The sequence below is a fragment of the Anomaloglossus baeobatrachus genome, chromosome 1 (assembly GCF_048569485.1).
Source record: "Anomaloglossus baeobatrachus isolate aAnoBae1 chromosome 1, aAnoBae1.hap1, whole genome shotgun sequence".
Taxonomy (NCBI): domain Eukaryota; kingdom Metazoa; phylum Chordata; class Amphibia; order Anura; family Aromobatidae; genus Anomaloglossus; species Anomaloglossus baeobatrachus.
Genome location: NC_134353.1, coordinates 687,599,931 through 687,613,137, shown reverse-complemented (window position 1 = coordinate 687,613,137; position 13,207 = coordinate 687,599,931). Strand labels below are relative to the sequence as shown.

General features: G+C 46.8%; 1 protein-coding gene across 2 annotated transcripts in view; it reads right to left on the bottom strand.

Moving 5' to 3' along the window:
- The window catches only part of LOC142298032 (solute carrier family 2, facilitated glucose transporter member 11-like), a 154,000-nt gene that overhangs the window by 97,211 nt on the left and 43,582 nt on the right, over window positions 1-13,207 (bottom strand). For both annotated transcript variants that reach the window (XM_075341740.1, XM_075341739.1), the window contains exon 2: window positions 5,878-5,976. In XM_075341740.1, coding sequence (XP_075197855.1) covers window positions 5,878-5,976 — 99 coding nt within the window. The remainder of the gene's footprint in view (window positions 1-5,877; window positions 5,977-13,207) is intronic.

Here is a 13,207-nt window from a genome sequence, read left to right as displayed (position 1 = left end):
TTTAGCAATTTTTAGTATATGCGTAGCAATCCTGTTCATTTAAATTCAAGTTCACTTTTTCGCAAAAAAATGTAAGTAAATTACATCAATATATCAATAGATATGTTACTGATATGAAAATGATGAAAAAACAGAAATAAAACATCTCAATTTAGTATTCAGTATGAGCACCATATATAGAAGCAATTGCAGCAATCAGCAAGCTGTTAATGGTTCTCTGACAAACGTTATACCACACTGAATAGACTTATTCAAGTGTCCCAGGTACCGTTTTCAACATAACAACATATATATGCTGCATGTTTGTTGTACATGTTACTGTGGGAAGTCTGTGTGACCTATACATGCTACCATGGCCTGGAATCTCTCCAAACTTATTGCTTATTAAAAGGGTTCTCCAAGAATGAGATTAAATGGAGTCTCTGATATAATTCAAACTGCAGCTCATCCTAGTCACATGTTAATACAGCCTGCAGTCTAAAGGCACACAGCTCTCAAGAAATGTGTTTCAACTCACAAGAGATATGTCACACATACCTCAGATGATGGACAGGAGAGAGCTGTGATTTAAGAAAAAATATATCTGTTCCTCTCTGAGCACAAAGGGGTTAACTACAGGATTATCCTCAACAATGTTTAATTGTTTTCCAGTAGGGAGCAGTCAGTCTCTGTGCACTGCTATAAATCTGTCAGACTGATGAAGAAAGATGAAGCTGGAAATCTCCTTGCTGAGAACAACATGGGTTAAAAATATATATTTCTTTACACATCACAGCCTTAAGGGTGCTTTACACGCTGCGACATCGCTAGCGATAGCTAGCGATGTCGTGCACGATAGCACCAGCCCCCGTTGCTCGTGCGACATTTAGTGATCGCTGCCGAAGAGAACATTATCGCTACGGCAGCGTCACACGCACATACCTTGTCAGCAACATTGCTGTGACCGCCGAACAATCCCTCCTTCAATGGGGAGTTGCGTTCGGCGTCATAGCGACGTCACAGCGGCGTCACTAAGCGGCCGCCCAATAGCAGAGGAGGGGTGGAGATGAGTGGCCGGAACATGCCGCCCACCTCCTTCCTTCCTCATTGCCGGTGGACGCAGGTAAGGAGATGTTCATCGTTCCAGCGGTATCACACATGTGTGATGCCGCAGGAACGACGAACAACATCGTACCTGCAGCAGCAACGATATGAAGGAAAGGAGCGACGTGTCAACGATCAACGATTTTTGCCGTTTTTGCGATTGTTGATCGTCGCTCCTTGGTGTCACACGCTGCGATGTCGCTAATGTCGCGGGCGGAGGGGCGCGCTCACCACGCTCGGGTCCGGGGCTTCTGCTGCTGCTGCTTGGTGGCTCGAGCGGTGGGCCGGATCTGGGGACTCAAGCAGCGCTCCTCACCCGTGAGTGAAAAGGGATGATTTGTTTGGGGAGATAGTTCGTGACGCCACCCACGGGACGTGGTAATGATGGAACCACCGCTGCTGGTGACGGGGATTCCGGGAGCGATGATAGGGAGCAGCTAGGGTGTTGTCCCCCTCCGTGGGTAGGGGTTGGTGTTCCCGGGGCCCGGTGATGATGCGGGGAGGCTGGATGGCTGGGATGCAGGGTTGCAGGGGCAGCGCGGCGCGGTGCCGGATGGCACTGTTGTACTCACTCAGACAGAAAGTCACAAAGTCTCTGGTAAACCAAACGGCCGGATGGACGGGTCCTGCAGCCAGCTGCAGTGTCTTTGCTCTCCCCGGACAGGCGATAGTGGCTGTCTTTCCCTGCTTCTATGTAAAATGTTTCGACTCCGATGGTTTCCCAACGGTAGTCCGCTCCCCGGTGTATAGGTACCGTAGGAGCCCTTTTGCCCACAGGCGCCTGCCCTTGGATCTCTAGCCTGTGGTGGTGGCTGTATATCCTCACGGTGTGGACTGTTGCCTTCTAGCGGGACTTGGGTGTTAGGAAACCCCTGGGGTTCCGGTCACTCTCGGATTTCACCGTTGTTGGCGGCTCCAAGCCCAGTCGGGGTCCGATGGCCCTGCCTGTGTGCTTAACTTCACTCCGCTCCCCGGTTCGGTACCGGTGGGCCACCGCCCAACCCCGGTCCTACGTTCCGCAGAGATCCGCCACCACCATCTGCCGACCTTGATATCAGTGCCTGGGCTCCTACCCAGACACTTGCAGTTTCTACTCCTCACACTTTCGCCTCCAAACTTAACTGACTGCTTTACCCGCCTCCAGGCCTGTGAACTCCTTGGTGGGTGGGGCCAACCGCCTGGCTCCACCCCACCTAGTGTGGACATCAGCCCCTGGAGGGAAGCAACAAGGGTTTTTGGTTGACTGGTGTAACTATCCAGGGGAGGGGGTGTGTATGTTATGTCTGTGACTACCTGGCTAGTCCAAGGCATCACACTAACAGCGCCAGATGTGCGTCACTAACGACGTGACCCCGACGATATATCGTTAGCGATGTCGCAGTGTGTGAAGCACCCTTTACTCTAACCCACTAACTTTCTGCTTGATTCAAAATGGCCAGTTGAAACACAGGTCCTGGGAGCTATATGTCTGTCAGTCATACTGACATGTGACTAGGATATCTTTCAGTTTGAAATATACGAGGGACATCATGTAATCTCATTTTTGCAGAATCTCTTTAAACATTTTTGGAACATCATTGTCCAGTAATTGCACAGGGAGCTACAAACAGCGAATCTTGATGACTTGCCTAAGTGCATTCAGTGAGATAGAACATTTGTCAGACTACCATTAAAGATCCATATCTCTGGCTTCGAACTTCTTGCCTGGGGAACTGCATCCATGGTGAGCAACACTTTGCACTGTGTTGGTGTCAATATGTCACTGACACAGTTCAATCGTGTGATAGAGTAGAGAGCCAAAAGCTCTCTACTCTATCACTTTCTGTTTTGTAGGCTGCAGGCTTCTGTATGCCAGCAGCCTACAAAATTCATGCACATAATCCAGGTAATAAATAGTATCATGTGCTAGTATAATGATCCCATGCATAAAATAAAGCACAATAAATTAAACCAGATAGGTGTATTATTGCACATTCCTGGTAGATATGTAGAGGTACGTACATACAATAAGATGCAATAAAGCCTGCTTTACACGTTACAATTCTGCATACGATATCGTATGCGATCGTAACCGCCCCCATCGTATGTGCGGCACGTTCAATTTGTTGAATGTGCCGCACAAACGATTAACCCCCATCACACGTACTTACCCGTCCATACGACCTCGATGTGGGCGGCGAACGTCCGCTTTCTGGAGTGGGAGAGACGTTCGGCGTCACATCGACGTCACGCGGCAGCCGGCCAATAGAAGCGGAGGGGCGGAAATGAGCGGGACGTAAACATCCCGCCCACCTCCTTCCTTCCGCGGACGGAGGTAAGCTGTCGTTCAATGTTCCCGGGGTGTCACACACTGCGATGTGTGCTGCCTTGGGAACATTGCACAATCGGACGTTCAATTTTTGAGGAATGAACAACATGCATGCGATGAACAGATTTTCGTTCAATCGCAATTGCATGGAGGATTTACATGCTACAATCATACTTACGATGCCGGATGTGCATCACTTACGACATGACCCCGCCGACACATCGTAAGATTTATTGTAGCATGTAAAGCGCCCTTAAGAAAAAAATGGTATATAGAATAATGTTACCTGCAGATAATACAAATGTTGTATGCCAGTGACCATGCGCCTCCACCCCAACGCACATTTCGCCATACTTCTTCAGGTGGCGCATCAGGGTGGGAGAGTGAAATGATTTTAAGTATGTAGCAGCAGCCAATGAAATGGAGGGAATGGTGCCGTGACTGAATGTAAAATAATTGATTGCTCTCAGTGAGAGAAACAAAATTAAAATTTTGTAGTTGTGATACCTTTTAATGGCTAACTAAAATAAAATAAAATTATGTTACAAAGCAAGCTTTCAAGACATCTCAGGTCCCTTCATCAGGCATGGTATGACAAAATATCTGAAGAAACACAAATATATACATAAACAGAGCAGAGGGATGGCATAATAAAAGGACACTTAAATAAGCAAACACTGAGCTTTGAGAGTGGATCCTTAATTAGCTTTGATTAGTGGTGTGAACGTTTTATTGTCCCAATATCCATGTAGGATCAGAGGTCTGTGCCCTCAGTCTCTGGAGAAGACTCCTCAGATTTTGTAGTGGGCCATAAATCCCCCTGACAGGTTGAGTCCTGTGTCTACAGAGTTAAACATTTTAATGAATTTGAATTCCCAGACCCTTCGATGGCTCTGGCCTTTTAATATGACAACTTTCATATGGTTTATGTTGTGTCCTGAAGCACAGAAATGTTTGGCCACAGGTAAATATTTTTTTTTGTCTGTAATTGTGTGGCGGTGAAATCTCATCCTTGCTCTCAGTCTCCTGTTTCTCCTGTTTCTCTCAGTCTCCTGTTTCTCTCAGTCTCCTGTTTCTCCAACATGGAGGGCCCCAATAGGACATATAGTGCACAGGATTAAGTACACCACGTTGGAAGAAGAACATGTGAATGTCCCAGGAATCTTATGGTCCTTCTGTGTGTTAGGGATCTATATCCGGTCTTTGGGCTCTACATGAGAGCAGGTTTTGAAGCTCTTTACATTGCAAGGATAAGTTCCTCTTGGTGTGTCTGAGGGCATAGAACTTTGAATGTAAAATCTCGCATTTGGATTTTGTACTTTACTGACTGTGTATTGTACGGTGTTCTGATTGACTCTCACCACTGCTTACTCTTTACTTCTGTAAAATAAATGTCTGTTGTTAAGTTACTACTGTGTCCGCCTTCTCTGTGTTGTTGCATCCGCCTAACCAATTTACATAAGGGGGCTTTACACGCAACGACATCGCTAACGAGATGTCATTGGGGTCACGGAATTTGTGACGCAGATCCGGCCTCGTTAGCGACGTCGTTGCATGTGAAACATACCGAACAACCGCTAACGATCAAAATTACTCACCTAATCGTTTATCGCTGACACGTCGTTCTAATCCCAAATATAGTTGATGTTGCAGGACGCACGTTGTTCGTCGTTCCTGAGGCAGCACACATCGCTATGTGTGACACCCCGGGAATGAGGAACAACACCTTACTAGTGTCCTCTGGCAACAAGGTGGGTGTCACTTTCTTTTGGCTGCTCTCCACCCCTCTGCTTCTATTGGACGGCAGCCGTGTGACATTGCTGTGACGCCGCACGAACTTCCCCCTTAGAAAAAAGGCGGTTCGCCGGCCACAGCGACGATGCTAGGTAGGTAAGTGTGACGGGTCCTAGCAATGTTGTGCGCCACGGGCAGCGATTTGCCCATGACGCACAACCGAAGGGGGCGGGTGCTTTCACCAGCGACTTCGCTAGCGATGTCGCTGCGTGTAAAGCAGCCTTTAGTCTCGGGATGAACAATTTTATGTGTTTATAGTAACTCACAGGTACTGTACTTAGTTTTTACCCCAGGTAATGCAAGAAAACATATTAAAACTGTGTGGTTTCCAAAAATAACTTTTATATATTCATCAAAGGTTATATTTTGAATCCCAGAATTTTTTCTAACTGATTTTATATGTTAAAGTAAAAATCTCACCGGTGTCATTGACCTATTAAAATCAGTGTCTGGCAGCAGCGGTCATGAGGGTCACTGCTGCAGCCAAAATAAACAGAAGACCAGTGGGGAGAATCGGAAGTGTGGTGTTGGACCATCGTGGATGAAAGTGGTATGTACTATATACTTATTTTAGCTGTTATACTGCTTTTATTTCATTCCCTCCCTTTGTAATGACTATATGTATTTGTATATCAATCCACATAAAAAAATATTCTTAATTTCCTTACAAAGCTTAAAACAGTTCCACTTACTGTGGTAGATGCGTTGATAATTGATAGATTATATCCATACTGAAATGCTCCTCCAATCCCTACAGCACAGACAGCACAGAAAAGTTTGTTTGTTGGGAGCTATGGAGACACAAACCAAAATATTATTCACATTCAGTTCTAAATTCTCCAAATAACTTAATTTAGCCGGAGGATTGCTCAGTGTAAGCCATCACTAATGTCTGCTGTCTGAGAGACTGTGATCTCTAGACTAATTATCTCAAATTATGTAAACCTTGCTGTGTCTGTGTCAGTATCCACATTGGATCACAATCTATTCTTCCTTTGGCTTCACCATTTATTGGTCTAATCTGAATGGTTACTTTGTTACCTAGGTCTGATATCTACAGACATAGAAGCAAAGTCAATCTATGAAGTCTTTGTTAAGAATGATAGTCATAAATAATTATCATATTTCAGCAATAACACATAATTATACTGTATAACAATGTTGTAGTCTTAAAATAAGAGTCAGAAAGAAAAATGCTGTGCTTGCTCCATACTGTTTGCTGCATTCAATAACATTTTATATACCATTGCACAACTTTCTGTAAAAAAAATATTGCCATGAGAATTACAACCCCGGAAGTGGAGATAACCACATCTTTTGAAATTCAAATTCACCAAATTGAATTTTTTTCCCAAAAAAATTAATTTCATGGCAAATAAATTCACACAAGTTGAAAGGTACAACAAATCACCTGAGAGGAGCATCACTGAAAACATTAAAAACCCCAAAAAACAATTGCGGAATTGCACTTTTTTTTGCAGTTCATCACATGATAAAATGCATGACGTCATTCAAAAGTTTAATTTGTCCCTCAAAATAACAAGCCCTCATGCAGCTATGGGGGTCAGAAAACTAAAATATTTATGGCTCTTGGAAGAAGGGGAGGAAAAAAGAGGAGAGGTTAAGGACACATGGTGAGTAAAATGGAGCCAGTGGAATGCGATAAAAAAAATTGCGTTCCACTCAGACCAAAGTTACAATATGGGGCAGCTCTGATGTGCGATTTTTTTTTCTCAGCACTAATCAGACCAAGGAAACAATTGTAACATGCTGCCGGTGGAATGCAATTAATTTTCACTTGCACCCATACAAATCTATGGGTGCGAGAGAAACATTGCACTGCACTCAGATGACACCGGAGTGCAGTGCGATATAAGCATCAGCTGACAATGGAGGAGATAGGTAGATTAGTCCCTCCCACTCCTCCGCAGCTCCTGCCCTCTCCTACGTAGCTGTGCTGCAATCGTAGGATCGCATCACAGTGGCATGACACTCAGCTCATACTCGCAGCACAGCAGGAGCCAAGTGTCATGCAATGCATTCGTAATAATGATCGTGTGGCCCCAGACAAAAATGTCAAATCAAAAGGTTGTGGAGGGGTTAAACTCCTTTGTCAATCATTGATAACGGCATTACATGTGGTCTAGGGGTTCGCTGCTCCATGCACCACCTCACAACATAATTGTTAGGTGACAATGAGTTATCAAGTCACCAAGGGATCTGCTGAAGATCAGTACCTGTTATGATGGTGCTCCTATGAAGAGCAGCCCATGGCTGGCATTCATAGGAGACTTTGACCTTTACTTTATATTGCAATACTCATTGTACTAATTGGACTGACAAGGAGAATGATCATTATTATTTCTATAACACCAACATATTCCTCATCACTTTACAATTCAGAGGGTACTTGCACAAACAAGAAAAGACATTACAGAGTAACACATACAATAGTTCAAGACATACCGAGAGGACTGAAGGCCTGCTCACAAACAATCTAGGAGGAAAGAGGGGTGACACAAAAGGTAACAATAAAGTGCTTGCTGTGTATGGTCCAGCCATCAGTATAATATAGTGCCTTGAGAAAGTACTCACACTCCGTGAACATTTCGATATTTTTTCACGCCACACTCACAAACTTAAATGTAATTTTATTGGGATTTTATGTGATATATCAACACAAAGCAGCACGTATTGTGAAGTGTAAAGGAAATGATACATGATGTTATAAATATTTACAGATATAAATCTGAAAATTGTGACGTGCATTTGTATTCACCACCCTGTAGACTGATACCCCTAAATAAAATCCTGAGGGATCAATTGCCTCCAGAAGTCACCTACTGTATTTTTCGGACTATATGGCGCACCAGACCATGAGACACACCTAAGTTTTAGAGGTGAAAAATAAAAAAAAATGTGGTGACCGGTCTTCAGGGCGGCTCGGTCCCAGTGGCTTTTAAAGTACCGCATGTTTTTCTCTGAAATTCCCCAGTGCCTGATACATGCTGTCTGTGGATCGGGCAGCCTGTATCATCAGACAGGTCCCCTTTACGTTTTAATAAGTGCCATTCATGTCAAGTGATTACCATTATGCTTTGCCTTTGAGGAGAACTAAAGTCCCAGCATGTCCTGCTGATCCTATGGCATTCTGGAAGTTAAGGCCTCTTTACACGCAACGGCATAGCTAATGAGATGTCGCTGCGGTCATGGAATTCGTGATGCACATCCAGACTCGTTAGCGACTTTGTTGCATGTGACACGTACGAGTGAACGCCAACGATGCACAATACTCACCAAATCGTTGATTGTTGACACATCTCCCATTTCCCAAATATCGTTGCTGATTTTGGACGCAGGTTGTTCGTCGTTCCTGAGGCAGCACACATCGCTACGTGTGACACCCCAGGAACGACGAACAACACCGTACCTGCATCCCCCAGCAACGAGATGGGCGTGACTTTCATGCGGCTGCTCTCTGCTCCTCCGCTTCTATTAGACGCCTGTCGTGTGATGTCCCTGTGATGCCGCACAAACCGCCCCCTTAGAAAAGAGGCTATTCGCCGGCCACAGCGACGTCGTTAGGAAGGTAAGTATGTGTGACGGATACTAGCGATTTTGTCCATCACGGACAGCGATTTGCCCGTGACGCATAAACGACGGGGGCAGGTGCGAACGCTAGCGACATCACTAGCGATGTCGTAGCGTGTAAAGCCCCCTTTATAGTTCACCACAGGAGTGGTGGCTGGTGCAGTGCTTTAATTTACTTTTTTTTTTAGAACTTAAAGCAGCTATAAAGAGGCAAGCATTAAGTACTCCGGTTATCTGTGCAACACATTCATGATGTCTGCCAGGTACTACCTTAATCACTGCACCCGCGCTAGACAGGAGGAAGTAGGTAGTTCCCCCTCTAGCTCTCGAGCTGCAGAGACATAATGAAAAGGCAGGGTCAGGGGACTGAGCGCTGTGCAGTTCTGTGCTGCCCCAGCCCTGACTTTTCATTACATCATTGCAGCTTGTGATCTGAACAGGTGTCTGACGACTTCCTTCAGTCCAGCGCAGCGGCAGGGCCAGGGAGAAATCATTATGTGCCACAATGTTCCGCACAGAGATCCAGATTACTTAGAAAAGTTGTGTAAAAAACAATTAAGGCGGCAGTGGTGCTGACTGACCTGCTGCCACCAACACCCTGTTTGTGCCTCCTCTTTATAAAAAATCCCACCTACCCCTCAGCGCCAGCTACAGTGCTGCGAGGAACAGTGAATATTCATTCCTTTAAATAACGGGTGCACATCATTCACCAGCCACTGGGTTACTGTTCCTGCCACCTGTTCTTTTCTCCTCTGACCCCAACTCCACTAACGACGTCCCCACAGTATGCTACATCCAGATTTTAAGACGTACCCCCACTCTCCTCCCAAATTTAGGGGGGAGTGCATCTTATAGTCTCAAAAATATGGTAATTAGTAAATTGACTCCACATATGTGTAATTTATTCGTCGTATAACTATAGCTGTTCTGTGAAGGGCTTTGATAGCGTGTGTGAAGGAGGAGGGAAAGATACCAGAAGAAATAGAGTGGTTAAATATTTTAGTTAGGTAGGTAGTGACAGCTGGGGACAGGGAGTGAAGAAGGTGAGAGGTAATAGGGTCACTGTTGTAGGTAGTAAGTAGAGATGATACGAAGAATCTGGAAAATGTTCTCTGACAGATTCAAGGACGGAAAGTAAACTTATTGGAGTGCAGGAAAGAAGAGGAGCCATTATATTGTGAGATTGGGAGTTAAATTACATTTGGATATGATACATTTTTTCATTGAACTAATTAGCCTAATCATCAGCTCTGGTGTTGGTGATTGGGGCCTACATTCTAAGGCCTCTTTCCAGTGCTTTTTTGTAAAAAAAATATTTGCTGGTACGCAACTCTGAGACGAGGAGTGGGGGGGTGTGCTGTTAGGCGCCGGCGGCCAAGATTGAGGAGGGGGGGGGGGGGGGAGAGGATCTGTCAGCCGGCAGCCGAGTTTGAGGAGTGGGAGGGAGTGCTGTCGTTGCTGTCGTGCTGCCGGGAGATCCTGTGCACGGTTTACTACATACTACATATGGTACTGTATGCTGGAGAGAGAGGCAGGGGGTGCAGAACTACAAGGCTCAGCATACTCCATCCACTAGTGTATGCAGGAGAGAGAGGCAGGGGGAGCAGAACTACAAGGCTCAGCATACTCCACCCACTAGTGTATGCAGGAGAGGCAGGGGGAGCAAAACTACAAGGCTCAACATACTCCATCCACTAGTGTATGCAGGAGAGAGAGGCAGGGGGAGCAGAATTACAAGGCTCAGCATACTCCATCCACTAGTGTATGCAGGAGAGAGAGGCAGGGGGAGCAGAACTACAAGGCTCAGCATACTCCATCCACTAGTGTATGCAGGAGAGCAGACAGCAGCTGCCGAACTACAAGGCTCAGCATCCTTCAGCCAAGACTGTATGCAGGAGTTTTTTGCCCAAAAACGTAAAATATAAAAAAAAAAAAAAAATGACGTGGACTTTGCCATATTTTTGTATACTAGCCAGGTACAGCAGGCAGGTATTGGCTGCCCCAACCCCCAGCTGCCTATTTGTACCCGGCTGAGAACCAATAATATAGGGAAGCCCTTTTTTTAATTATTTCATGAATTTCATGAAATAATTTAAGGAAAAAAAAATGACGTGGGCTTCGCACAAATTTTGTGTCCAGCCAGGTACAACTAGGCAGCTGGGGAATGGAATCCGCAGGGCAGAGTGCCCAAGCTTTCTGGGCACCCCTGCTGCGAATTGCAGTCCGCAGCCTCCCCAGAAAATGGCGCTTTCATAGAAGCGCCATCTTCTGGCGCTGTATCCAACTCTTCCAGCTGCCCTGGTGATGGGTGGCTCGCTGGGTAATAATGGGGTTAGGGCCAGCTGTATATTATCAGCTGGCCCTAAGCCCGAAATTCATGATGTCACGCCAATATTAGACATGGCCACCATGAATTTCTTGTAAAAATAAAAAAAAACACAAGACAGAGAAAATATTTTTATTAGAAAAAAAACACAACACAATTAGTGACTCCATCTTTATTGAAATAAAGAACCCCCCTCCGCAGTAATCCTGGGTCAAGGGTCCCGCGCCGTCCAATCCGGATCCAATATCATCTGATCGGTTTGCTGGAAGGCAAAGCGATCAGATGATGTGTCAGGTTCAAGGATGTGAATCGCATGACACAGCAGCTGATTGTATAAATGGCTTTCATACAATCAGCTGATGCATCAGTGCAAAAAAAAAAAACAACTACTCACCTGTCTGCAAAATCCCGGGACACGACTGATCGCTCCAGGAGCCACCGGTAATCAGCTGCTGCAGTCACCTCAGAGCATCACCTGATCGCTTAAACTAGCTGGGCGGTAAACAGCCGGCCCCACCGCTAGACTAAGGGGTACTTTGCACGCTGCGACATCGCAGGCCGATGCTGCGATGCCGAGCGCGATAGTACCCGCCCCTGTCGCAGCAGCGATTTCCTTGTGATAGCTGCCGTAGCGAACATTATCGCTACGGCAGCTTCACAAGGACTCACCTGTCCTGCGACCGTCGCTCTGGCCAGCGACCCGCCTCCTTGTTAAGGGGGCGGGTCATGCGGCATCATAGCGACGTCACACGCCAGGCGGCCAATCGGAGCGGAGGGGCGGAGATGAGTGGGATGTAAACATCCCGCCCATCTCCTTCCTTCCGCATATCCTACGGAAGCCGCAGTGACGCCGGTAGGAGATGTTCCTCGCTCCTGCGGCTTCACACACAGCCATGTGTGCTGCCGCTGGAGCGAGGAACAACATCGGACTGTCGCGTCAGCGTAATCATGGATTACGCCGACGCTGCACCGATGATTCGATTACGACGCTTTTGCGCTCGTTAATCGTATCATCTAGGCTTTACACACTACGATGTCGCATGCGATGCCGGAAGTGCGTCATTTTCAATTTGACCCCACCGACATCGCACCTGCGATGTCGTAGTGTGCAAAGCCCGCCTAAGGCTATGTGCGCACTAGACCGTTTTACCCGCGGATTTACCCGTGGATTTGCCGCGGAAATTTCTTGAGAAATGACTGCAATCTTTGTGCAGACATTTCCCAGCAAATTCTATGAGAAAAAAAAAAAGCTGTGCGCACTGTGCGGATTTTTCTCAAGAAATTTCCTTGAGAAGAATTTCTCGAGAAAATTTCTTGAGAAAATGAGCATGTCAATTCTTTTCCGCAGGTACCCTGCGGATTTCGGCAGTACAGCCTGCAAAATCCGCAGGGAACCACCCGCGGGAAAATCGCGGCAAATTCGCGGCTAATCCGCGGCAAATCCGCATGCGCACATAGCCTTAGACTGTCAGCTGATACCGTAGCGTGACTGCACCAGCTGATTACCGGCAGCTCCTGAAGCCGATCACACGGGTCTTGGGAGGCTGCAGACTGGTAAGTGTGAGATTTTTTTTTTTCTAGTGTTCCCGCTTAGCAGCTGAGAGCGGACATGGCGCCGGTGGTGGCAGGGAGTAGCAGGGGGAAGCAGGGTGGGGGAGCACGGGGGTACGGGGGGGAGAGTACTGGGAGCCGGGGGGGCGAGCACTGGGGGACCCGATCGCTAAGGGCAGGAGCGGCACAGTGATTACAGGGCAGGTGGGAGGAAGCGGAGGTCGGTGGGGGGGGTTGAATCGGATGACGGGGGGCAACGGAGGTCGGGGGGGAGTGGAGGACAGCAGAGGGGAGCAAATACCTTACCGGATGGCAGCAGATCGGGGTCGTGACATCAATCTTCAGCGTCCATAAACATCTTGAAAAGGGCGGGCACCCACCGCCCCTCCACATCTGATTGGAGGGATAGCGTCAGATGGATGCTAGCTCCAATCAGATCGGAGGGGGGGGAGACACAGAGGTCACCCTGCTCCAGCCAATGGCTGATGATATAGTAAATTTACAAATTAGCCATGTGGACAGAGCCAGAGGTGCTTATCCTCAGCGCTCTTCAG